The sequence below is a fragment of the Lepidochelys kempii genome, chromosome 1, assembly GCF_965140265.1.
Source record: "Lepidochelys kempii isolate rLepKem1 chromosome 1, rLepKem1.hap2, whole genome shotgun sequence".
NCBI lineage: Eukaryota > Metazoa > Chordata > Testudines > Cheloniidae > Lepidochelys > Lepidochelys kempii.
This window is the reverse complement of record NC_133256.1, coordinates 138,891,923-138,919,881: the sequence shown is the minus strand read 5'-3', so window position 1 is coordinate 138,919,881 and position 27,959 is coordinate 138,891,923. Positions and strand designations below refer to the sequence as shown.

The window sequence follows — 27,959 nt, the reverse complement described above, 5'->3', positions numbered from 1 at the left end:
CTTTACAACTTATTCAAAGAGTTGGGGCCTGACAACAAAAAATGGTATCACAAACCTCTGATCTCACACCCAAAGCGAACAGGCACGGTAGACCACTTTCATGTGACAGTATATTTATATACTGTACATAACATGATTTTTATTCAAAACATTTAGAGGAGTAACTTTCGTAAGTAAAGCAATCCAAAACCACCCACTGAAGCAAATTTATAGCGATTTAAATAACCATTGCTTTATCCTAATTCAGCTCCTTATCCATGGGTTCATGCATTTTTCTACATAATGTTTAGCTGTCCTTGGCTGAAAGCAATTTTATTCTTCCAAATAAACAAACCTTAAATATGAACAGTTCATTCTTACTATGAATACAAAATTTAATCCTCCCAAAAAGGCCACAGGCTGCTGGAGTAAACTGCATTCATTTTAGCAAACAGACTTGTATTTGATCCACTGACTGGGGCCACGTACTTCAAAGGGTGGCTCATTTTTGTAGATATGGTTGCCTAAGTCTTCCAAGGGTGGTTCTGGATCAGTGGTAGCAAACTGAGCTGCGTCCTCAATTTCCTTCCTTACTTCCACATCAATCTCCTAAAAACACAGAAGACAGGTGAGGCTGTGACAGAGAAAGCAATCTTAAAAGAAATGTTGGTCTGTTTGTATAAAAGGGCGTGGCAGACAGAATAGTTACTGCCCCATTGCTGGATTTCCTCCTTTCAGCAACTAATGCAGAGTGAGATAGGGTTACATCAGAAGATCCATATTCAGGCAAACTTCTAGTGGTATTCAATAGGAACTACATTTGCCTGAATGAGAACGGCAAGATTTGGCCAAACATGGGAGCTTCAAATGCCTAACAGGCTAAAATTAAACTTCAAGCCCAAAGGTCACTTTAGTCATCTTATGATCACACTATCCATTTCTATTACAGCTGCTGACTGGCAGACACATGTGGAGAGAGCTTTTGCAAACTTTACCTGTTAGTTAAGCATACAAAACTTTCAAGCAGGGAATAATAAGCCATTTCCTGAGGGGTTACTGAACTCTGGCAACTAACTCCTCCCCACAGGACCAAATGACTATAAAAAGTAATTTACCTAACAGGTTAATGACTGCAGTAATCACATGCAGGACACTGAGAATTAATAAACTACCAGAAGTCTAACTCTTCTCTAGAATTACTGCTAATTATGTTTCAGTAATTTGCTTAGTATGATTATTAGTAGACTTACAAGATGAACTTGGCAGAATTTACTTTTCTTTTTTTAAAAAAGTGCAGTGTACAATGTCAATGATAAAGCTCCCCCTCCCGCACAATTAAAGTTTCAGAGATGTGGAAAATTATGAGGGGGGGGCAGGGTCAGACAATTATTTAATGACAAAGTTTTAACTTTTGAATCTCAATGTCTATATCATAAAGTAAATATCTTTAAGTTAGTTCTTACCGCATTTTTCTTACTTCGTCTTTCTGTAAACTTCAATGGAAATATTTTTTTCATGGGTTTGTGTGTGTGGTTAAATGGATGGTTATCATCATTTAATCCTTCCAGGCCAATTTAAAAACAAAATAACTCCCTCATCATGAAATTTATAATGCACTGATGGAACACTTCAGAGTTGGCATATGCTCACGTTCCAAATGCTGGGATTGGGACCAGAATAAGGAAAGGCTCTTATACACAAATTGCCTTCAAAGGTAAAATATAACCACCTTTCTATGAACCGGGCAGAAAATGAAAGTATGTAAATCTGGCCAATCCCCTTTACTTTTACATGGAAGTCCTATGATAAAGTTCTGTTCTTTATCGGAAACTGAACTATTTGACATGCTTTTATTTTGTAGACTCAAACCTACACACTACTTAAAGAGCTACAGCTGTAATTAACAACACGCATATTCTACATTTCCTCTTTTTCAGTTCTGGTTACAAATTAAGATGTTGAAAGCTTTCATCTTTTTAAGTGGCCTGTGCCTCTTGCCAGATTTGTTTAGTCAATTCAAAGAAGAAAAATCTTATCTTGATTAACAGCAGAAACTGAAAAGAAGTGCAGAAAGAGTGTAACACAGCCGTAGTGTAGTATTTGCAACACTTGGGTGGAGATGTTAGAGAGGACTTTCTGGGACCTGTCACCACCAAACTGACATCTTCAGAGTTAATCCCTAGAAGCAGTGGTTTATCCCTGGGGTTTTCAAAATAGCCTAATTTTAAAAAAACCTGTTTTTACATGCACCAAGTAGTAGGTATTTTAAAATACAATTCCCAGGTGACAAAAAGCCTTCCCTCCATCCCCTCCAAGAGCTGTCACTCACTTCAAAGTTTGCAAGGGGAAATACTGCACTGAATTCTGTTGTTCAGAAACAGAACACATGGAGTAAAGCGTAAACTCACTTGCATGTAGTTTTGTCTCAGTTAGTTAACGTTATTAGACTCCTTTTGTTTAAATAGGAAAACCCTGAATATTTTTATTAGTCCCTTATTTCTCACCAATACCACTTTTACGCAGCCGGGGTGAGAGAAACTCTTGGCAGCACCATCTCACGGGGCCACTTACTGCAACGTATTGTTGCTCTTTCACAGGCTGCTCATTTACGCCTTAACAGGTTATCACCAAGAGTCATCTGCAAAATATCACTTAATACCTTCAATTCCTCGACGCTAGAAAGGTTGCTGTTAACCATTCTGTCCTTCAGCAGAGTAATAGGGTCACTTTTGCTTCTGACTTCCTGAATTTCTTCCCTAGTACGATAGCTGTGGGAGCCAAGGAAAGACATGATTATATAAGTCCCCCCCACACGAACACCCGACATCGGAGTTGTGATTACCCACTGACACAGAGCAAGAATTAGAATGAAATCAATCAACACAGTTAATTTACCGGTGAAAAAAGTCATTATTGGTGTGAAGGCTAATAAAATGTTGGGAGATCTGGATCCAGCTCCCACTCTGCATGACTGGGCAAGTGACTTACTCCCTCAAAAAGGGATAATGCTCCATCACGTGAGGGGTGTGTTAATGAATTCATCTCCGTCAGACGACGGGGAATTTAAGTACTTAGACAGAATATACTTGTATTTTTAAGACAATTGCCTACATAAGGCAGTGCCTAAACTTAGAAATGAAAAATACTTAAAGCCATCTCATGCCGTAGCCCCTGGAGGACTGCTCCCTTCAGTCTCATCTCTCCTCTAGGGTTCAGTGACTGCACTTTTAGGCTTCCATTACTTCCCTTTTCAGGTTAAAGAACTTTCTAAAAATTTAGACTTAGCGCTCACTTTGGCTGCAAAATTTTTCCAGCTGTCTTCACTGGCCCCCTAAACTGGGTCCAGAGTCTTTCCTTTCCTGCACAAACCACCTGCAGGAAAACTAGTCCCCCACTGATACACATGCAACTCCATTATTTTCAAATTATGCTCTCTGAGGGCTGGTCTACACTACCGTGGTAAATCCATCTAACTTACGCGACTTCCATTACGTGAATAATGTAACGGAAGCTGACATAGTAAGATCCACTTACTGCGGTGGCTACACTGCACGGTGTCGACAGCAGAGCGTCTCCCATCGACTTCCCTTACACTTCTCAGGGAGGTGGAGTACACAAATCGATGGGAGAGGGCTCTCCCATCAATTTAGCATGTCCTCACCAGACCCGCTAAATCAACACTCGCTGCATTGATTGCAGCAGTGCTGATCTACCAATAAGTGTAGACATGCCCTTAGATCACACAGGTGTAACTGGTTAGAACCCAGGAAAAAAAAAAATCTTAACGATGAAGCACAAGAAGGAACAGAATCCTGCTCTTATACTCAGCTATGAATCAGAAAATTGTTTGATCACTGAAGAAACTGGCAGCCGGCCTTCAGGGACTAAAATCAAGTATTATCACACACACACACAAACAGAGTGAATGGTGTAACAGGACTACCTCCTCCTAGAAATTCTCATCACCAGACCATGTTTTCCAATAGCTAGAAAATATCCTTCCTGAAATACAGAATCCACACGGAAACTCTAGCACAGTGATCAGTCCCCAATGTGTTTAAAAACGCTTGGGAGTAGAGCTAGTGTGCTAAGGGTGAAAACTACATAAAATACTGTTACTTTAATTTCTCTACCAAAGGACAATCAACACCTGCATTGAAAGCATGCACCAGAGAGGTTTAAAAGCAAGCTGTTTTTCAGTTAAAGCTTACGTAAAATAGTAGAAAAAGGAATTTGTTGGTGCAGAATAAACAAGGTCTTACTGAATGTGAATCTTTGAAAAATATATCTAACATTGGGACTTATGCCACTTTGAAGTATTAGGAGTCAAAGCAACTGAGAGAGATATTAAGTCACACATTACGGTGATGTGTGCAATATAAACCTATGAAGAGATACAGTATAGCATTACTGACTGGTGATGTGTTTTTGGGCAATGGGATAGGAGTGGTCAAACTGAGTCTCATAAGCAGCAATATTTCAACCTTAATTTTTTTTACATGCCTAAAGGTGGATTTCAGCAAGATACCCACATTTCTACATTTTGGTCAGTGACATTGATTTTTTGATTCCGAGTGTGCAGGTACAGGGAGAAAGAAGGAAACATTACTACCATCTTTTCTACCACTCACTAGGCCTTGTATGTAGATTAACCAATAGAATAAATTCACACAACCCTTTTTACTGTACCTGATTCCAGGGTCACTCATACTGTGTCCATGATAACGATATGTCTGTAACTCCATCAGCATAGGACCCTGGAAAAAGAGTTTATGGTTGTTTTCATAAGCCTAAAGAGCAACAACAACATACTACAGATCCAGGCATTACCCACTCGCCTCAGCTACAAATTTTGTGTTTGAATGAGACAACACCAATGCTCCCCCAAAACACCTTTCCAAGCTCACTCTTCGCATTACACATGATCTCTTGCAACATGGACAAGAGATATTTCATTATCCTTAAACTATTCTTTGATGAGTTTCAAGAAGAACCTTGGATATATGTTTTGTGAAGGCAATTTAATAACCTCACTTGGCAGCTTGTTCTCACTACCTGGTTCTCAAGTATTTAAACAGCATAGCTCCACAGCTTCAGATATCAGTACATCATTATTCAGCAAATTTCAGTTGCATAAAATTGTCCTTCCCTTTCAAGATTGTAACGGAGTTGACCTTGCTCTATCAGCACTGATGAGGTCTCTTGTGCTTCTTTCATGCCAGTACCCTTCTGGTGTCAAAAATAGTATTCAAAAATAAATTCATCCACTTCATAAGTCTACACGTTGGTTCTAAAGAACAGATGAAGTGGAACAAACACTCCAATACAGAAGGTCTTCATTGTGATTTTATATCATGTCTGAGTTAGTTCAAATTACTGTATATGCCTTCTTTAAAGAGAACTTTCTAAAAATTCAGACTTAGTGCTCAGTTTGTTTCTAAAAATTCAGACTTAGTGCTCAGTTTTACTCTTCCTACATGATCTCACAAAGATTTACTTCAGTTATTTTATATTAGTTGCAAATACAGCAGAATTGTTACTCTTTCCCCCACTGATCTTTTAATTGGTAAATAAAATGTTTAAAGCAGTGGTTTCCAAACTTTTCGGCATCACGTCCCCTTTTTAGTTTTCAAGAAACCCTCACACCCCCCACTTCTCCTTTACTATCATCCTTGTTCCCTGACCACCCTTCCCAGGACCCCCTGCCCCTAACCACCCCCCCGGGACCCCACTCCTTATCCAACCCCCCCTGCTCTTTGTCCCCGACCGTCCACTCCCCTGGGACCCGCCCCATATCTATACCTCCCCACCCTGCTCCCTGTCTCCTGACTGCCCCGACTCCCAACAGGCCGCCCCCGGGACCCCCACGCCTATCCAATGCCCCCTGCTCCCTGTCTCCTGACTGCCCCCCCACCCAGAACCTCTGCCCCATCCAACCGCTCCCTGTCCCCTGACTGCTCCCCCCGGGATCCCCCCCCTCCTTACCAGGACACTCAGGGCAGCAGGACTGGCTTATTGGAAAGCCTGGGAGGTGGGCAGGTGCCAGCCACACTGCCTGTGCAGTGGCGTACCTATGGGGGAGGGTGGACAGCAGGGGGGGGGCCTGGGGGCTAGCCTCCCCGGCCAGGAGCTCAAGGGCCGGGCAGCCCGCCCCCCAGTTTGGGAACCAATTGTTTAAAGCATATTCAGAAATCCTCTCAGCAGAAGACATAAAATGGATGAAAATACATGCTTTTCAGTTTTAATATGGTCTTTTTACTTAAGTCAATTAATAATGGTAAAAGGTATTTAGACCGTCCATTTCTGTAAAACTGAGAGAAATAGAGAAAAATTTGGTCAAATAAATAGTATATAAATAAATGTTTGACACTGAAACTTTCCTTAACTGAGAAAAAGAGATGCAAAGAGAATTTCAAAACTGCAGAGTACGGGCTTGGTATGAGATTTTGTATGTGAGAGCAATATAGCACAAAATAATTACCTTATCCATGGTAAAGGACTGATATTGAGTAACTTACTTTTCCAGATCTACAGTGTTCAGCTGCAAACTTTGTTGCTTCTCTCACACAGAGAATATCCATACCATCCACCTGTTAACAGAAAAGCTTTTTAATTAGATAAGATCAGAGCAGACTTCAGAGGGTGAACAATCAATTTAAGTATTCCCATAAATTCAGTATGAATTCATGATCTGTAATGATCTACTCCACCATAAATATGGAAAAGATGGAAAGTGTTCTCACTCTTATCCCTGGAATGTAGTCTCCTCTTTTGTAGTAGTCAGTGCTGGCTGCAGCTCTCTCTACTGAAGTACCCATTCCATACCTGTTGTTCTCGCAGATGAAAATGCATGGCAGCTTCCACAAGGCTGCCATATTATATGTTTCAAATATCTGACCCTGGAAGAAAAACAGTAACATGTAAGTTGGGTCCCCCTTTGGATTCTTTAAATTTTAAGTATCAAGGCCTACAGGAGTTCTTTCACTTCCATCAAAGGTCTGGCTAGTATTTAACTCTGATAGTGAACTCAAATTCTGAGTCAGTTCAGTCTTGAAAGAAAATCATAGGGTTGAAAATCTTCATCTTAACCCGTATGTAGTAAAATACTCGCCCATTAAAAAATATTATCCTTAATCCCTAGGTAGCAACATTCAGGATAAACTGATGCACCAAAGAGTTCACAAAACTAAAATATTTTCAATACAAAATTTGAAAACTACTTTAATAAAAGCAGTGTTGGACTACACATGTAATGTGTTACAGTTCTACTTCTGCTAAATAAAGAAAGTTCCAACTCTGTTGTATCAACTACTCTATGCAAGTAGAGGTCACAGAAAAGGTCATCACTTGAGAACTCCGTTTGCTAGTGGAAACTGGAATGGCTTCCACAGTGTGGGGAGAGGAGATTTAAAGCCCAGATTTCTGTAGAAGTTGCTATAGTTAAGTTTCTAGCCCTTATTGGTAAAATAACCTACTCCTGGGGGAATTCTGTGCCACTGCGCATGTGCAAAATGTATGTTCCCCTGCAGATTTCTTTGCTTCCCTGCAGAAAAATGACGTTCTGATGGGGAAGCAAAGGGAAGCCACAAGAGTGGTCATGCAGCCCTCCCCAGCAGTATTTTTTGGGTGCCCCTGGCAGGCAGCAGAGAGAAAAATCACCGCTGGTCAGCAGGCAGGACGGGGGGGAAGACCTGGCTGGTGGCTCCTACCCTGTGGGGAGGACGGGACTTCCCTTGCATGGCACCCCCAGATTTCTCCCCCAGCTTTAGAAAGCTCTGCAAACTCCTCCCCGATCCCGTTTCCTGAGCCCATCGCTCCTCAGCTACAGAGGGAGGGATCACTGTACAGGGAGCTGCTACCACAACTGCCCACCCCTGTGAAGTCAGACACGCTCATACCCAGACCGTCTTGCCGAGCGTCACTTCCCCCGCACCACCTCAATGAGCCACCCACAGCCAGATCCCCACCCTACTGAGCCCCAACCACATTCACCTGGACCCCCTCTGCAGAGTCCCATTATTGTTGCACCCAGAACCCCCCGAACAAGCCCCTGTGCATGCAGATCCTCCCCGCACCTGGATCCCCCACTGAGCCACCTGCACCCAGATTGCCCCACACAGAACCCTCTCAGCCCACACCAAACTCCTCCACACTTGGATCCTGCCTTGCTGAGCCTGCCTGCCCACACCTGGTGCACCTGACATGGAGGGGCTGTGTCAGGGTTGGCTGCAACCTCATCGCTGAGTCCGTGTCCGAGAGGGGAGCTGCACAGTCATCTCCCACTTCTGTGAAGCCAGTGGCCTGTGCTCCCCAATGCCATGCTGGAGCCTCCACATTTATTTGACAAATAAAATTTGCAGAATTTTAAAACACTGTGCACAGAAATTTTAATATTTTGGTGCAGAATGCCCTCAGGAGTAAATAACCTTTCATATGTGAATCAAATATAAGCTGATTCCCCACCCCAGGTCTTCAGGAAGACAGGTCTATTATGTCTGCTACAGCTCATGGATTTTTCCAAGCACCAACAGAGTGAAGTCAGAATGAAATTAACACCACTAGTCAGTTTGAGTGCGGCACTTGAGAACTCTGGACAGCAGAGAAACTCAAGAATCATGTCAACATCATGCTTCCCCTACTTAGGAAAGCCATGAGCAACAGCAGAGGCAGGCAGTATGAGAGTTGTTCACAGGGCAGGTCCAGGGTATGTAAAGACCTCTCCCCTCAAAACTTGCAGGCTAGACAGTGCTAGAATAGTGAAGATCTGGCCCCACTCCCCCACAGCTTCCTGCAGGGGAACAGAGCTCCAAATGCGGGGAGTGGTGGGGAATATGGCGCTTCAAAATTATAAGGCACCTACTAGCAATAAGTTTAAGTGAAAGATGTGCTTCCAAGCAGACCCTTGTAGGCATTCCAGGATCCTTTACACTTCTGGTATGTGAAGAACCACTAGGGTGAAGATTTCCACCACCACTTCTCTTGTCTTTCAGATCTACCTTCGGAAAGCAAGCCTGGTTCCCTAACTTATAAGCCTTCCAAACTTAAATTTTTCAAGCTCTAAAATATTTCTATAATTCAATCAGTGTGAATGCCTAAAGTATATAGATTTCAGAGTAGCAGCCGTGTTAGTCTGTATCCACAAAAAGAAAAGGAGGACTTGTGGCACCTTAGAGACTAATCCGATGAAGGGAGCTGTAGCTCACGAAAGCTTATGCTCAAATAAATTTGTTAGTCTAAGGTGCCACAAGTCCTCCTTTTCTTTTTAAAGTACATAGAGTGACTAGACAGAGCAGCAGCCTGAGAGTGACCAAAAGTTCTCTGACAACTGCTCAGCAATCTATATGACATGAGTCTGGTTCTTAAGCAGTTACCAGTGGACAACTGTCCACATTCTAAAACCCTCCCTCCATCACAACTGCCAGACTTACTGACTTCTACATATAAATCACAAAGTGATTGAAATGAATGTCAATAGGGCATACATAGGACTACTCTTACTAAACACATTTAAAATCAAGAAAGCTTACTTGATTGGCAGCACCATCTCCATATAAAGTCAAACAGATCTCATCTTTGCCAAAGTACTTACAGGCCAAGGCAATCCCAGCTCCAAGAGGAACCTACAGTGAAATATAAAACAGATCTAACAAATCTAACTGATATTTTTAGAGCAACATTTGGAACAGTTGGAGACAGCTGAGAACTATAAAAATTAACTTTTGTAGATGTATGCAATTAATAATGAATCATAGAATATCAGAGTTGGAAGGGACCTCAGGAGATCATCTTGTCCAACCCCCTGCTCAAAGCAGGACCAATCCTCAATTTTTGCCCCAGATCCCTAAATGCCCCCCTCAAGGATTGAACTCTAAACCGTGGGTTTAGCAGGCCAATGCTCAAACCACTGAGCTATCCCTCCCCCCGAAGAAGAGTATATATGAAGAGTATAGCTACAAAGGCTGTTAACTCATTTCCATTAGATTGTAACAGGAATCAAATCTTAACTCTAGTTTTCACATAACATTAACTAATATCAGTAGTTTAATCTGTTAGATTCAGCTATATGTTTTGGCTTGGAAAGGATTAAGTGGAAACCAATTTAGACTATGGCCACGTACAGCAGTGATTGCTGCAGGCAGGCCCACAGCAAGAAAGGTGACGCTGGCACAGAACCTCTCTAAGTGAGATTTAATTTGATTTTAAAATGCTAGACATTTGCACACTGCATCATAGTACCTGAGCACCAACAATACCATTGCCCCCATAGAAGTTCGGGCCATACATGTGCATGGATCCTCCTTTTCCCTTAGCACATCCTCCTTTCCGACCTGAAAGGTGCAGACATATCATGAAAAGACAGACCCTTTTCCAAAGAGGTTACGTTTTAAGTATCTGACAGGACACAACTGGTAGCTACAAACAGATGGGGAATAGACGAAAACAGTGCAACCATTACCACTAGCATCAAAGTAAACACTAAATGAGATTAGCGAGAGAAATGAAAAACAAACATCTACAGGAAGAGTCCCATCATTCTATAACAGCTTAGTATTTTCTAACAAGGAAGCAGATCCTATCTGTGTTCAGTCAGTCCCCTCATACCTCTGATACATGCTATAAGCTATAGCAGAGAAACACGGTTAGTCACAACCTCGTGTAAATATGGTTCCTGAGACAAAGGTTCTAACCTGGGTTTTCCTGACCAGTCTAATCTATTATCTCAGTTTCACTGTAGCAATTATCATAATAAGAGTTCCCTCGTGTAATCAGGTCGTCCCTGACACAATTCAGTTGTGCGTTATAGGTGAAGCCGTGCTGTGCTACAACTCCTGTAAAGACCAAGGCAGTAGTACAGCTCAGGGTCGGAACCATCCAAACTGCAAAACTGGAGGGTGTCAAGTCCTATCATGAATAAATAAGGTCCACCAAAAGCATAGTTTAGATGGGACGTATAGCACAAGTAATAATAAAGCTACTGTAGCAAGACATGCTTCTAGATAATGCTCATGTAGACAGAGTCTATGATATCAAGAAAAGCTTTCAGAAGTGGTGTTAACTGAAAGGAATAGCATTTTGTATTATTTACTCCAAGTCATGAGAAGTATCTGAGTATTAAAGTTACCTTGTGACTTTATTGTGAGGCATCCAGAGAGGTCACAGAATACTGATGATTTAACTTTCCCATGTTACTGTGTGACATCCCATGTCCCAATGTATTTAGTATGTCATAGTTAGTCTAGATCAGTGATGCTCAGACCTCAGTGGTTCAGGAACCTCATTAACCCAAAAGAGCCACAGCAGTGTAAATTCACGGTTTAATTTACTATAGGACTATATATTCATATTTACACAGTATGACAGGAAATATTTAGTTTTTTATGTATATTATTCTCACAGCAAAATGATCAAGTATTATTATTTTATCAACTACAATTGGTTAATAACATAGTAAAAGCATCTTGGTTACTAATTAAATCACACAGTGTTTTAATATCATGTGCAGCAAAGAGCTGTAGGAGGCACATTAAAGAGCCACTTGCAGCTCGCGAGCCTCAGTCTGAGTATCACTGGTTTAGATGTTATCTGGAAATGCTGATGCAAGATAAGTACAGCAGTGCCTGGTTCCTCATTTATCTTTATTATTTTATTCAAAATGAACCTGTAAGCTCAGCAAGGATCTCTCGGACAGGAGTTCCACGTGTGTGGACATAGCCATGAGCCCGGTATGCTGTTATCAAGTGATCTGTTTGTTTCATGGCAGCTTGAAGTCCAACACAGCATGCTTCCTGTTGTAAAGGAAAAATAAGTCTGACAACAGGGGACAAAACAGGAGACTCCTCTAACCAGCTCTTGAGGCTGGGGGCCAAGGTCCCCAGTCCATACTTAGAAGACCTGTAGCAATGGAGGCACCAGGTACAGTCAACTGTCCTGCACCCCAACAGAGACATATGCCTGACATGGGGCTGGAGCTAGGTCCTTTGACTACAACAGTCTGCAACTCCAAAATAATCAAAACCAGCAGAGGAGGAGATTGATGATTATGTTCAGGAAGGTGAGAAACTAGGAAAGCTTGCAGACCACTGTCACTGCCTGTGTGTTCAACCTCTTAAGCACTGCTCTTCCCATGCTCACCGTGACTGACCTTTCCATTCCCCATGATCAGTGAGCGGGGGAGACAAGTATCACCAGCCATCTCACAGAAGAGGGGATTTTGCACCACACCCAAAAAGGGGGAAAAAGGACAGGCAGCAAAACTAGGCCACAGACATCCCTGAAGTTCTTTCCCTGCTGGCAGATGCTATTTTAGAGGCCAAATGTTTTTTGCCCCAGCCTTCCCAAAGGACATCTGGGAAGCTTGATGTGGAGGAAACAGGGAACCCCAAGCCCTGTCTCCACCTCCAGATTAGCTGTAAACAGAACATTGCAGATACTGGTTCCCTGTGCCCATCTTCAGCACTTTCTGCCTTCTCCCTCCCATCTGTTGCCCTGAGGAAGCTACAGGTAGATCTTCTTCCAACCTCATTAGCTGGGGCACATATGATCTAAAGTGGATTTTTTGTTTGTCTTTTTAAATAAGGAAAAATAGACCAAATTTTGGTTTATACATATGCTGAAAGAGAAGGGGTGTCCGTGATCCAGCTATGCTTTAAGACTAAGGTATTTTCCACTTCTAAAATTTATTTATGCTTCTAAACTTAGCTCCCTCTTCATTCAAACCCCTACATTAAATAATGCAACAAACAAAGACTCCACACTGTTTTATGAACTCTCTGGACCTATCACTCACCTGACCATCACATAAATGGCAGAAGCCACGAATAATCTTCTGTTTATACAACTGGTCTGACTTCAGTTCCATGCGCCGAATGGTGTGCATAGTCCTATAGTAACGGAGTCCCTCCTCCCGAGTCAGCACTGCTGTGACAGGAGGGCCCTCTTCCAGGAGATGGAGATCGCATTTCTAAAGAAACGATCAAGGAGGTATTTCAATAAGGTACATGTCCCTGTTTCTCATCTCAGCACTAAAAATCCAATATTTTAATTTATTATGTTCAAGTTCCAGATAGTTTCTGAACAGTAAAACCTGAATCTTTAGGTCTAAACCAGTGGTTCTCAACTTTTCCAGACTACTGTACCCGTTTCAGGGGTCTGATTTGTCTTGCATATCCCCAAGTTTCACTTAACTTAAAAACTACTTGCTTACAAAATCAGACATAAAAATACAAAAGTGTCACAGAACACTATTATTGAAAAATTGCTTACTTTCGCATTACTACCATATAATTATAAAATAAATCAACTGGAATATAAATACTGTACTTGCATTTCAGTGTACAGTATATAGAGCAGTATAAACAAGTCATCGTCTGTATGAAATTTTAATTTGTACTGACTTCACTAAAAAGCAAATATCTAGATGAGTTGATTGAATCTCTGGGGTGGGGCTGGGAATGAAGGATTTGGGGTGCAGGAGTTGGGGCAGAGAGTTTGGGCTTGGGGTGTAGCGGGGTGAGGGCTCTGGCTGGGGGTGTGGGTTCTGGGGTGGGGCCAGGGATGAGGGGTTTGGGGTACAGGCTCCCCCAGCAGGAGAGAACTCCCCCTAGCCATCTCCCCACCAGCAGCAGCTCTGGGGCCAGCCCTGCACACCCCAGCTTCCTCCCCTCCCTGCCCAGCCCCTACCTCTCCCCTGTCCAGGCCCCTGTGGCTGTGTGCCTGCACGGTCCTTTATAGCCTGCTGCGCAGCTTAGAGGGAACTTAGATACTCAGTCCTTTAGTATGGCTATTCCTTTTCAGCAGGCCAGTCTACTTTGTATGTGCCCTATCAAAGGACAGAAAAAAAAAGAGTCTGATCCTTTTACATGGCTGTCTTTCTGTGGAGGAAGGGGTCACAGTACTATCCGGGGTCAGATAGGGAAGTGGTGGTAATCTACTCAAATTCTCCCCACAAGACTGTGATGATCAGAATGTTTGTTAAAGGGGTCGGCTGTAAAATAATTAGCAGTGGGGACATTTACGCAGTCTTTGTTACACTTCAAAGTTAATGCTCCATTTTGTACCCCACAGCTAGTAGAGCTGTTTCATCTCCAGTGACAATCCACTGATACCAGTGGGCTTACACCAGGAAGAAGTCGACCCAACTATTCTATCTGCAGACTCAGGAAGACAGCACTGCTTCATAAGTCACATTCCAAAGATAATCTTAAAAACCATAATGGCTCGCAACATAGGTGAGACACTCTGTACCTCAAAGGAGCCCTCTGGAGCCCCCATATTCACCACTGTGATATTAGGATATGTTTTGTACAAAGTATGCCTTGAGGGATATCATTTTATAAGTCTTGATCCGGTGAACATTAATATCCTGTGGGATTGTATATACTACCATATCATTGTATGTGAAGATGTGAAGTATTGCTATATGTGTTATGGAAATATGTTCTGAGGCTGGGAACTCCCACAACCAGCCTTTCAGTTACAACAAAGGAGTAGCCATCAATAGCCAGACAGTATTAATGACTCGTTAACACCCAATCCACTATCCCAGAGACTTGCTGGAGAAGACAAGTACCCCATAGGGGCAGACTAACACGTCACAGCAAAGATCTTTCCAGCAAGCTGGAAGAAAGTATAAAAGAGACAGTGGGTCTCTTCCCTCCCCCACCCCCAACATCTGGAAGAACATCTGGAGGACAAAGACTTTGAAATGGGGAAGTTTGGTCCCAGGCTGGAAAGGGACTCCAGTCTATGTACTGAGGAACTGTAACCTGCTTGTACCATCTGTCAGGGTGAGAAAAGCTGTTCGATCCAACACTTGCTTAGAATAAAAGTTTAGGATTTAGAATGCATGTTTCTATTTTTACTTCTTAAGGTAACTATCTCCTTTATACCTACCACTTATAATCACTTAAAAACTATCTTTCTGTAGTTAATAAACCAAGTTAATGTTTTATCCTTACCAGTGAGTTTGTCAAAAGTGCTTGGGAAATCTACTCAGGTCACAAAGGCTGGCGTATGTCCATTTTCCTATGAAGAAGTGGTGAACTAAGTAATGAACTTACACTGGTCAGGCTTCTGACCAGTGCAAGATAGTACAGTTCTGGGGTACAAGGCTGGGGAGCTGGTGGGGGCGCAGGACGGAGAATTGGCTGGAACCTCTCTATTGCTGGTTCATGAGTGGCTGGGAGATCACTCATGTAAGTCAGTTGGGTATGTCCCTGCCTGTGGATGGCTGTGTAAGTGCAGTGCCTGTCAGAGGTTTATAGTTTGACATCAGCATCACAGTGTGAGAGGCAAGCGAGGCTGGTGGGTTTGGAGGGCTCAGCGGTCCCACAGTCCAGGTTGCACCCCGGGGACCCCATCACAATAGGACCAGGTCTTATTCTGTGCACCAGCACACAGAGGGCGTTGTGTGCAGGATCTCCCTTTGCCTGCCAAAAGGGACGCCACCTTTGCAACATACTGCCCTCCCCACCCTTATACCATGCAGGAAGCTTCCACCAGTCTGGATGAGTGGGAAGTGGGTACTTTCCAAAACCTGAACAGGAAGTGAGCATAAATTACTGCAGACAGAGTCTGAAGTAACTGAAACTGTTTTCCCCTCTCTGTGCTCCAAAGCAACCTCTCCTTCCTGGGGTAGCTAGTGGCATAGGGAACACATTCTCCAGGGACTGTAGCAAACCAAACAATTACAGAGGATGCCCCATTCCCTCTTGCATGTTCCCCAGAATCCACACAGACCTGAGGGAAAGGCTGCATCTTTGAGATATGGAACCCATGGCTTCTGCTATGGTGTGACATTTTGGGGTCCACCCAGACCAGGCTAATGCCTGCCCTTTGGATGCCTTGGTGCTGTGCAGCCATGGTTCAGATCTCTGACACCAGCAGCCGGCCCACAAGCATAAGGTTTGACCCTGGCTCTCACCAGCCCAATTACTCTTTGCTGGGTGATGCCAGCCCTTTCAGTCCCAAGTCTCCCTAAATATGTCCATCCCAAGTTCTTAACTACCAGATACTTGGATTTTTCACATCTGATCTGTCATCCTTGAAGACATGAAGCCAGTCCCTCAGATACCAGTTTATTTTGTGTGGAGCATGTGTTCCAGTTTGCACAACAGAGATCTGCTTGGTATGAAAATAAACAAAGACAATCACAGGCTTTGCACTTTCCTATTAGATAAAATCCCTTTTATAATAAGAGTTACCTATTGCCTTAAAAGTTTCCCAGCTTACCCCTTAGCTGTAAGGGGGATCCAGTATTCACAGGCGCTGGCTTCTTCCTTGCCCCGGCAGTGCCCCACCCCCACTCCACCCCTTTCCCCAAGGCCCCACCTCCAGCCACCTCGTCCCACCCCTGCTCTGCAGGAACAGCTCATTGCGGAAGGCAGGAGGCGATTGGAGGGAGGGAGAGGAGTTGATCAGCAGGGACACTGGCAGGGGGTGGAGAGAAGCTGACTGCCGGTGGGTGCTAAGCACCCACTAGTTTTTTTCCGTGGGTGCTCCAGGGCTGGAGCATCCACAGAGTTGGTGCTTATGTCAGTATTCACTGATAGCATCCAGAACTTGGGGGACAGTCTCAAGGCAGGAGGCTCTTCAATTCAAATCACTTCCATTTTAAAATGGTTTGCCTCCCCCCCGCTTCAGTCACTACTCACAATAGATATTCAAAGTGGGGAAAACTCCCTCCTTTCTTAGTTTTTGAAGACTGATTTTCTTTTCAGTTTCAAGCTATTTCCCTTTACTTTGATGGTTCCTCATTGATTTTTCTCAGACTGGCCAATGGCTATATGTTTGAAGCTAGTCTCCTCTGGGTGGGGAGATAATTCCTCTCGGTCTGATTGCTTCACTGCCCTGTTGTGAGGTGATGCTGAAGTCGCACCACAGTATCTATTACAATTTTCTACATACACACATACATATATTCACAACCATAAACTGTATACATCTCATAATGACTATGAGACTAATGATTTAAACCTTCTGTTCTCTCCTTGGGATAACTGGACCCTGACTATCACACATGGGGAGCAGCAAATGCCACTCCTCTGATAGAAGACTGTGAGGGAAACCCAAATAGGAGAGAATGACTGAGCCCCTTAAGAGAACTGACCTCAAACTTTAGATTCTGCGGATACTGATAGGGCCAAAAGGTGAAAAATGGTATTGTGTACTACTAAGGGGCCCGGTCAATCCAATGCCTGCTGGCATGCTGGGTATAAAGACAAGAGACCTTCATCCTCATGAGTCTGTGCAGATGCTTAGTACATGTCTCAAGAGCAATTTAAGCTAAAGGACAAAGCTGGCACAACAACAAATGGGTATAAACTAGTCATGAATATAGACTGGAAATTAGAAATTAGCCATCAGAGGAGTAATGTTCTGGAACAGCCTTCCAATAGGATTAGTAGGGGTAAACAATCTCCCTAATTTTAAGATAGAGCTTGATGCACTTATGAACAGGATTATACGTGAGGGTTGCCTGAATAGCAGGGGACTGGACTCCAGGACTCAGGAGGTCCCTTCCAGTCCTAAGTTCACAATATTTCAGTTTTTCATCTCAATAATTTATGCTATTTTCTGTTTTTAGTTACCTCAGAATCTTACATTAGCATTTTAAATATCCCAGACAGCAACAATTTTTACTCGTCGCGTAATTTGACTTTTTTTCATGCACTGAGGAAATAACAGTTGTGAACTCCTGCCAGGTGCAGATAGATATAAAAATGTTTGGTTTTGAACATTCAGAAATTATGTCTTTTCTTACAGAGAAATCCACAGTGGTAATATCTACAACAATACTTCTATTTAATGCTAATTCTCAAAAATGAAATATTCAACTTCCTTACCTTAATATCAAATGTAGCCTCACTTGTGAAATCTGCGTAGTTACGAGATGCCACCACCACACGGGAAACCTAAAAAAAACCCCAATACATGTTATTTAAATGTAGAAGTCAACAACAATCCCAAGGAAAAAGAACATTTCCCCAGTCATTTAAACAATCAGTCAACATTATATGTAGCACATACAGTACTTCCAGATACCAATGGAAAGTGCTTAACTCACAAATTATGTTTATCTTCCCATAGTACTAGAGAGTAGTTTGGATTTTAACTTGTACCCCTCCCTAGATATTAGAACTCCTTTTCTAACTTGAATTTAAAGTTTTTTTAAACAGAAGATTGGGTGCCATCTTAAGCTCGCAACAGTGATCAATAACTAAGTAATAATGGAAACATGAGGATTCTGAACAGTTCTTAAGATCCTGCAAGCATCAAGAGCATCAAACTCAAAGGGAAGTTGTCTTTGTGGGTGTGTGAAATTTACCGTGTGAGAACACAGGGTGAGTAGGACATAGGCTTTGTCCTGGCCCTCTGCATAGGGGTTAATTTCACCTATATTAGAATAGCAAGAAAAATACAAATTTTCTGAAATTTAGGCTGCTCTAATCATTTCAAGTTAACAGCTACCTTTCATCCCTAGACCAGTCCCCATGACTTGGCAGGATTTAAAATTATTCACTTCTAGGGACAACCTAGACCCACTTTAGAAAGGTAATGACAGGAACAGATAGTTGAGGAATAAAGAATAGCATAGATTGAGCCAGAGCAGCACAGTCAGATCTTGAAAACAGTGTGAAACCATAAGGGCCAGGGACCTAAGACCCAGAAAGCTTCAAGAAGGAAATGTAAAAGAACAAGCGGTACATTTTAAAATAAAGTGGGCACAGATTAGGGGGCTACTCAACACTCCTTTGTAACTCTCATAAATGATAGTTATGTTGCAACAATTGCTTATCCATCCATCCACCCACTGTCTATACAGCATAGTGAATACAACATTTTACCTTTGGTTCCAAAAGCCCAAGTTCCTATCTAGCTATATAAAAGAGCAATTCCAATAACTCATTCAGCCAAGCTGCTGACATATATGGTCACCTGAAAGGGTCATATAGCACATCATGTAGTTCACCTCCCACCCCACAATGACAGGATATTTTTCAGTTTTACTTTAAAAAAAAAAAAAGTTCTTACAGATGGATGTCACTCTAGTCTGTTAGGATTGTGATCCTACAAGTTACCTTGGCAGTTTATTCTATTGCTTAACTGATTTTATAACCTAATGTTTTTCGTAATATGAACAGGTAAGACATTCTACCAGGAGCGGGCAAACAGACAAGGCAGTACATAACAGTGCACGTACATCTTTGGAATAAGAGTCCCAGGGGTAGGTCTACACTATAGAAATACACTATAGCAGCACCATGGTGTAGACACTTCCTACATCGACATACCGGGTGTGACATTATTGACATGAACTGTGACAGTATAGATCATTGTTGCAACCAAGGTCCTATAGTTGCACCAAAACTTGTACAAAGGCGATCAAGTAAGGGGTCTATGAAAAGGTTGTAATTTGCTGGTTATGATTATGCTGTCTGTATCATTTTTGTATTTGAAATTATGAATATTGGCTATGTACTTGTATCTCAATGTGTTTGATTCTAAGTAGCACCAATGAAACATTTGGCCAGCTTTTTGAGAAGGGACTCTTCAGATTAAGTGCCCGATCAAGAAACACTTAACTGACAATGGACCTTGGGAGACTCCAATCCACAACAGTCAAGGTAGCATGTGAGTAATGGCTGCTCTACCTGTAAAGAACTGAGTCATGCATGGACATGTGACCTGCCCATGTGACTCCAAACTCCATCTTGCTGCTGTGATTTTCCACAGTAAGAACAAAGAGGTGTCCTTCCACATGGCAGAGGATATAAAAGGCCCTGGAATCCCCTCCATTTTGTCTTCAATCCTACTTCTTACCTCTGGAGGAACTTTGCTACAAACTGAAGCTCTGAACAAAGGACTCAATGACCCATCCAAGCTATGCATGTACTCCAGAGACTTGATTTGAGCCTGCAGTTTATTCCATCACTGCTACAAGCCTGAACCAAGAACTTTGCCATTACTGTATGTAATTGATTCCATTTAACCAGTTTTAGCTCTCATTTTTTTTCTTTTCTTTTTATGAATAAACCTTTAGATTTTAGATTCTAAAGGATTGGCAACAGCGTGATTTGTGGGTAAGATCTAACTGGTTTACTGACCTTAGTCTGGGGCTTGGTCCTTTGGGATCTGGAGAACCCTTTTTCTTTCACTGAGGTATTGTTTTTCATAACCATTCATCCCCATAAGAAGTGGGGCTGGTGGTGATACTGGGAAATTGGAGTGTCTAAGGGAATTCCTTGTATGACTTCTGGTTAGACAGCGGGGTAAAACCGAAGTCCTCTCTATTTGGCTGGTTTGGTGTACCTCAGTAGTGAAGGAACCCCAGCTTTGGGCTGTAACTGCCCTGCTCTAAGCAATTTGTCCTGAATTAATACTCTCAGTAGTGTCCCGCCAGAGCCTGCATCATTTCAATCAATGTAGTTAATCCACTTCTCTGAGAGGTCGTAGCTACATTGATGGAAGAATCCTTCCATTCATCTCACCACATCTATACCATGGGTTAGGCTGACCTAACTGTGGTGCTCACGGTGCAAAATTTTTCATATTTAAAAATGAAGTTGCAATTAATTACCAGAAACCAGAGTGAACTGCAATCTAAGCCTGGCCTACACCTAAAATGTAAGCTGACCTAGCTACATTGCTCAGGACTGTGAAAAAATGTATACACACACAACATATCATATATACACATAAATTTATGTCTATAGCAAATACTACATACATTACATATATATACACAGTATCTCTCAAACACATTATATTTCAACATACTACAAAGTTACTACCAGTCTACAGAACATTATTAGCAAGCTAAATATAATCCCATTTCTTCCTCCTCTATCTGTCAACCTTCATCCCGCAGCCCATCACTTTTCATCCACATTCACCAAAATTTGGCATACCATGCACAATCCACATTACATGACTGAATTCACTGGTACCATCACTACATTAAAAGGACACTGACTTCCTTACACTCTTAATTACTTACTCTTTAAAATCTTGTGGGAAGAGGCTGCATTTTTATCCTGTTTTGGTTTACATTTGGGTTTTTTTCCCCTCAATGTTTTGAAAGGAGCAGATGTAAAATTATTTTTCTCGGGTAACAATTAAAGTTTTGGCCTGAGGGTTGGTAAACATCTCTCTTTGACAATTAATATCAGTAACCACGGATCTGGGATACTTATTGTTAGTTTGTTGGTTGGCGTCAACTGACAGACAACAGAACTATTTTCATGCTTAACAAAAAATATTGTTCTGGTGTACTCTCTCAGAAATTGAGTACAAATTTAAAAACAAAAAACCCTCCACTTTTAGACTCTGAAGACTTTCCTCAGACTATAAACATTTTGAAGCAGTCTAAAAACCTCACTATCCTTTTAACCCTTCTTTAATGCAACAGATTAAAAGAAAAAACTACTAAGATTAAAGATATTCAAGAAACATTCTGAAAATTAGATTAAATAAGTAAAATGTAGCAATACTAACAGTGCTCTCTAGCCATTTTACATGTGACATTAAAAATGAGCAAGGAGTTTAGGTTTATATAAAAAGGCTAGCAAGTTTGTACAGCAGATTACATATGTACGTAATTTTAACTGGCTAAAAGCAAACCTTTACAGAAGTGATGTGCCTTACCTCACTAACAGCTCCCTAAGGTAGCAGCAATTGGAGGAAACAAAAAGAGAAAAGAGTCAACAGCTGTAATAAATCAATTCAGGGAAAAAATAATCAATAGCCTAGCAAAATAAAAGATAGTGCTATAATTTCTCTTGCTTATGGATGTACTTTAAGGCCTCATGACTTGATTCTTCCCAGCTCTGGACTTCATGAAGTCATTTAACACCTGTGCACATGGAGTGCAAAGTAGATGTAAAACATTACCTTATGAAGTGGATATAAGTGCTACTCTTGATTGGCAGTATGTTAACACTGACTTGCACCAGTGTAAGTAACAAAATCCAGGGAAAAGAATCAGACCCAAAATTTTCAAACCTGGAAGCCTAAAATTAGGTTTCCAAATCAATATTAAGATATCTCAATAGAACTAGCTTGGGCACTCAAATGTGCAGGAAAGCTCAGGCCATTTCTAATTGGGTGCCTTAATGTAGCCTGAGGAACTAGCAATCAGCTCCTGGATTTTATGACTTAAAGATCACATGTGGCAAATGAGCTGCATCAGAGGGAACGGATCCAGTGAAAGATTACCTCTTAACGTCCAGAAAGGGCAGTCTGCTACTTTCAGTTACAAAAATGACAAAATAACCCTTTCACTTATTAGAGTCTCTGCTGTTCAGGGAAGAATCCTGAAGTTTCCTTCTATAGGGACTATCATTCTGAAAGTAAAGACTAATAAATGCTGAAATTGGTGTACACAGTTTTATAATGTTAAGTGTCCTGAAATGTACTTAAAATTTCAGTTCTTGATTAAAATGATTTTCACAAAAGCAGTGACAACATGTACTGTCAAGAACTAATGCCAGCAGCATAAAAGGACACCATTTAAGAGTTAAAAGCCTGGTACTAAGTTCATAATCTGGGGGAAAAAAAGTTTGTCAAATATTAAATAATTTAACACTTCATTGGTAAAGTTACTTTACAGATTCTCCTAAAGGCATTTTTCCTCTCAAGAGAGACTCCCTCCCCTTCTGCAGAGTTCCTGATTTCTGCAAGAGAGCTTTCCTCCCTTCCTGAGGTAGCACTCTGCGACTGTACTGTCAGTCTATAAAGCTATAATTTATAAAGGGTTTGGGGGTTGGTTGGTTTGTTTTTTGAGTTATCTGCTTCACCCCAAGCTGTTCTCAAAATGAAATATACTAGAAATCAATTTTTTAAACCACTTCATGGATCTTAAATTTAATACATTTTAGTTCGCTGTAAGCACACTGAACATAAAGTGGAGCAACTGGCAAAAACCCCCAAACATAAGAGCAGTGGGGTGTACAAGAATACACAATGAAAGGAGAATGGGAAAAAAAACAAATATAAGAATTGGGCTGCAACAGAGTCATCGAGTGGGTGGAAAAAGAAAGGCAATTGACAACTGAAAGAATTCTCGCTGCTTCTACTCATGCCCTCATTCCATAATCTTGGAAGTTGATGATTGGTCGGTAAATCAGCCCGGCAAGTTTAAACAACAGAGACAAAACTCATTGGTCCAGGCTGCAGACCAAGCATGTCAGCACAAACCTGACTCAGAAAACATCTACCTTTTTAGTATAGTGCTCAAAAGCGTGTTTGGTGCTTTCCAGACATGTAATAAGACAATGTGGTGTGGAATAAGGAGGAGGGAGTAATAGGATACCCCATTCAGCTCATTTGTCCCTGTTATATTCCTACGCAGCCCTCAAACTTGCCTATTTTCATTTACAAAATTTCTCTATTACTATTCTCCTCAGAATGTTGCCCATTCATCTGCTCTGCCTACTGGATGACCTTAGGCAAGTCACTTCACCTCTATGTCTCAGTTTCCCTCTTCTATAAAATGAGGATGACTATATTTACCTCTTTTGTAAAGTGCTTTGAGATCTTTGGATAAAAAAATACTATATTAGAACTAGGTATTAATAACCACTTTTACTTCCTATTTTTAACCCACTAAATCCTTATCTTTGTCAAAGTAACTCCTACGCATGACAATCCCCCTCCAATCCCATGTCCTCTCTCCATACAGCAGGCCTGATTCTGGTTTGCTTTCACCGGTTAACCAGAAGTAACACTGCTAAAGTCAGAGTTACACAGGTATAAAACTAGTGTAGGAAAGATGAAAGTCAGATGCATTAATTCTTAGCCTCTCTTCCAATATCTTCTCCCCATTAGCTCCTACCATGCAAGAGTGAGCAAGTCACTCTATCGGTCTCAGGGCTTGTCTACGCTTACCGTGCTGCAGCTGCACCGCCATAGCGCTGAGTGAAGACATTACCTACACCAACAGGAGAACTTTTTTTTTTTTTTTTTTAAATCCAGCATAGGTACTCCACCTCTCCAAGAGGTGGTAGCTATGTCAATGGGGGAAGCCCTCCTATCAACATAGTGCTGTCTACACCAGAAGTTAGGTCAGTACACTCAGGGGTGTAGAAAATGCATACCCCGGAGCGACACAGTTATACCAACGTAAGTTCCTAGTGTAGACCAAGCCTCGGAGGTCTGTACTGAGTGGAAAGTACACTGCTGCACAAGCTCGCTTCGCCAGGCTTTTTCTACCAGGTGTGAGATCCATGCAGAAGAAGTCACTGGGGAAGCTCTTTTCCCCATGTAATACTGAGGAGGGTCAATGGCACACTGAAAACAGAGCCCAAAGTCATTCTCCTCACTGATTAGTTTCAATACCACGAAGTTGGTGGTTTCAGAGTAGCAACCCTGTTAGTCTGTATCCGTAAAAAGAAAAGGAGGACTTGTGGCACCTTCGAGACTAACAAATTTATTTGAGCATAAGCTTTCGTGAGCTATGTCTCACTCACTGGGGGGTCTCTTGTCTATATGGAAATGAGTTGCGAAAGAAGGGTAGGGATCAAAATGTTAAGATGTAAGCTCATATAAAAGTTCATTAAACAAAGTAATTTCACTGAGCATGGGATATTTTCTCCTTAAAATAGTCAGCAATTTCAACAGCTCAGTACAAGATTAGGGAGTTGTCTGATTATATGCTTCCTGAGACATATGAATTCCACACTCAAAATACAAACAAACAGCAAAAAAAATATACACTAACAGTCTTCATAATCATGTTAGTACACTTAAACTGGGATCACTGCTCAGACATGTGAACAGAAGAAATGTAGGAAATCTTAATTTAGAGAACATCCTTATCTGTTTCAGATCGTAATCCATCTTTGAATGAATCTCTTTAGTTCACCTAGCAACTATTTTTAAAAGCTTTCTTTCCAAAAGCATACTAAGAGAATTTGACCACTTATGCTAACACCAGATCACTTATCGGCACAATTGCAGACATTGGGTTACACAGCCTAAGAACATAGCACAAGATGAAAAATCTTGTAAAGTCACACAGTAGTAATTCAATAATGTCTTCTGTGGTTCACTACCTTTCTTTGGTTTCAACACTTCAAAAGTTATTTTTAAAAGCTCACCACCAAAATGAAATTGAATCAATTTTAAAAAAAGGCTGGTGTCCTCCCCAACTGTTCTGAGTTTACACACACAAATGACTAGACATGGGAAACAGTGAAGCTTCCTTTGTCTACTTTGTACATTTGACATTTTATACAAACGGAAAAATAAGAATTGTATTCTCTGATCTTTAGTAACTTTAGGATTACACATGCAACAACAGTATGTAAAAAAATGCATACAATGGTAGGATGTTTTGACAGTATCTGTAAATTAGCATTTTGAACTTTCCCTCTCAACCATCTATTCTCATTTTAATCTTCAAGCCTTAGTTATTTTATCACTAAAAACAATTGGAGAATGAAGATGGAATTTTACACTAGATTAGTGTGGACTGACCTCAGACCCAAGATCACTGAGGTTTGCAGTCAGGAAAAGATTAAGTCTCCTTTTCCTTCCCAAAAGATTTACCTTTCATTAACCCATTCAGTATTGAACCTCTCTGCATTTTCCTCTGCTGATGTTTTAAGTTGATATTCTATTTAAACTCATACACTTTTGTTCTATTAAGTACATTTGGCAAAAGATGCACTGAAGACAACTGAAGTCTTAAGAAGCTCAGGCTACTCCCTGCCCGCCTTAACCCTCTCAGTGCCTTAAGATAACTCCCACTTTTGCTCCTTACTTCCCTTCACTACCAAGAGTTCCCAAGTTGAGTGAAGGAAAGGTTGGACTGACCTAAGTAGGGTAGGACAAAGCATTCTGCAAAGCCTGTCAAAAAACAAACATTTTTCATATCAACTATAGAAGTTAGTAAATAGGGTCTGAATGCATCCGATGAAGTGAGCTGTAGCTCAAGAAAGCTTATGCTCAAATAAATTTGTTAGTCTCTAAGGTGCCACAAGTACTCCTTTTCTTTTAGGGTCAAATAGCACACCCTTCCAGCTCCTAGTGAGACAAAATCAAAAAAGAGCGTTGCTCTGCCACTAGAACACAGGACCAGCTCCTACTATCTGGTTTTAATAGCATTTCATGTGATAATATGCATACCACTGCAAGTTTATACTGCACTTTACAAACCTGTGTTGACATATTTCACCCTGAACTATTTACAAAGTAAGTTAAACAAGACAGACACAAGACATGACCAGCTGCTATAAGGAAAGGTGTGGGGGTTGATACTGAAAGGGTAAAAAGAATCTCTGGAAGTGAGTTTTGAAGAAAAGTCTAAGGAGGAAACAAGATTTGAGAGATGAAAAGAGGGAGACTGTTCCAAATGTACCAGCAGCATGATGGGAGATGCATAACAAAATAAATGGGGGAAACTGGCAGAATGAGGAGAGTCTGCAATGCTCAAGAATAAATGGTGATGGTAGGGAGAATTCAGAGCAATCAGAAAAAGAGCATTATGCAGCAACAGTTTGATGATTCATCTGCACTTAAAACACTACAGCGGCACAACTTCGCTGCTGTAGTGCTTCAGTGTAGACACTACCCACACCAACAGGAGAGATTCTCCCACTGGTGTAAGTAATCCACCTCCCGGAGAGGCGATAGCTAGATCAATGGAAGAATTCATCCTTCTACACTGTCTACCTTGGGATTTAGGTTGGTTTAACCTCACTGCTCCGGGGCGTGGATTTTCACATCCTTGACTGATGCAGTTAAACTGACAAAAAGAAAAGGAGGACTTGTGGCACCTTAGGGACTAACCAATTTATTTGAGCATAAGCTTTCGTGAGCATAAGCTTATGCTCAAATAAATTGGTTAGTCTCTAAGGTGCCGCAAGTCCTCCTTTTCTTTTTGCGAATACAGACTAACACGGCTGTTACTCTGAAACCAGTTAAAGTGACCTAATTTTCTAGTGCAGATCAGGCCTGAGACAGAGGACCAGATACTCAGCTGGTGTAAAAGAGTACCCATTTACACCCACTGATGATCTGACCCGAATTAGGAACTTAAGACAAAAAGTGAGGCAGCACGGGCTAACAGAAACAGGTCGGAAACCGCAGGAGACTTCAAGGAGATATTTTCAACTTGTAGCGAATCTAAATAAACCAAACCTGTGTTCCAACTTGCTGCGTACAGCTGTGTACATGTACAAAGGGTAATTGTGCCTGGATCTGCAAGGAGCGCCCCTGGAGGGAACATCCTCTGGCGTAAACAATCCGATTTTGTAAAAGAGGATCTCATCTCACTGTGGCAGCATGAGCCCAGACACTGCCCTCAGCAGTGCCCCTTTCTGGGCCCGGGAATCCCCCCTTCACATCACAGAAAGCGGACACGGACTCACTCCATTCTTCGCGTTCTCATTTTAAACGCCTTGAAAAAGCCACAAGCCCGCAGTGACTCCGGAGTGCGGGCGACATCAGCCGCCCCGGTTGCCGCCCCGCCCGGCCGCACGGGCCCAGTTTTCTCCAGCCCGGGGCCGCGCTCCGGCCGGACCCACAAACCCCCACGCTCCGCTTCGGGCCCGGCCCGCCCCCACCCGGACGCGGGTCGCTCGCGCCGCTCCCCGCCGCCCCCGGCCCCCCTCACCGGTCTCGCGGCGGCGGCCGGGCCCTGCAGCACGCGGGAGAGCGCGGCCAGCAGCATCTTGCGCATGAGGGGGCACGAGCAGCCTGCTGCCCTCCAGTCTCCTTCAGCCAGGGCCGCTAGGGCCGACCAGGAGCGGCGCGGAGTGACGTGCCGGCGCGGCGCGGCGGCCGACCGACGCCTTGCCCTGCGTTCGCGCGCGCCCGGCCCCCACCCGCGCGCCCGCTCCTCTGCCCCTGGCCGGGGCTCTCAGCAGAAGGGAAAGGGGGAGGGAGGTTAAAGGCACGTTTCTGGCCCTGGTTGCTGAAGCCCTCAATGGTCAACGCCAGAGAAGACCCAGTTAAAAACATCAGCCTGTATTATTTTC

The 27,959-nt window shown here is 42.3% G+C and overlaps 1 protein-coding gene across 2 annotated transcripts; it reads right to left on the bottom strand.

Moving 5' to 3' along the window:
- Nucleotides 1–90: 90 nt before the first annotated feature.
- On the bottom strand, nt 91–27,738 carry PDHA1 (pyruvate dehydrogenase E1 subunit alpha 1). Of its 2 annotated transcripts, XM_073356788.1 has the most exons (12): nt 27,596–27,738; nt 21,625–21,639; nt 17,823–17,891; nt 12,767–12,940; nt 11,639–11,765; nt 10,216–10,307; nt 9,507–9,599; nt 6,723–6,878; nt 6,498–6,569; nt 4,669–4,736; nt 2,639–2,747; nt 91–588 (listed from the first exon to the last, which is right to left on the bottom strand). In XM_073356788.1, exons 1-12 carry the CDS (start codon nt 27,659–27,661, stop codon nt 424–426), a joined length of 1,206 nt encoding a protein of 401 aa, XP_073212889.1. In that variant the 5' UTR covers nt 27,662–27,738; the 3' UTR covers nt 91–423. The 2 variants fall into 2 exon arrangements, with proteins under 2 accessions (XP_073212889.1, XP_073212897.1); XM_073356796.1 differs by lacking the exon at nt 21,625–21,639.
- Between the last annotated feature and the right edge of the window lie 221 nt (nt 27,739–27,959).

Bases quoted from the DNA above. Each gene is read 5' to 3' on its own strand.
- PDHA1 (XM_073356788.1), bottom strand. From the start codon at position 27,661: ATGCGCAAGATGCTGCTGGCCGCGCTCTCCCGCGTGCTGCAGGGCCCG. The intron at 12,941-17,822 runs GTAAGGAAGTTG...TCGTTTCTTTAG, and splicing joins AGGCTACATTTGATATTAAG to AAATGCGATCTCCATCTCCT. The intron at 6,879-9,506 runs GTAAGCTTTCTT...TTTTTCTTCCAG, and splicing joins GAGATGGTGCTGCCAATCAA to GGTCAGATATTTGAAACATA.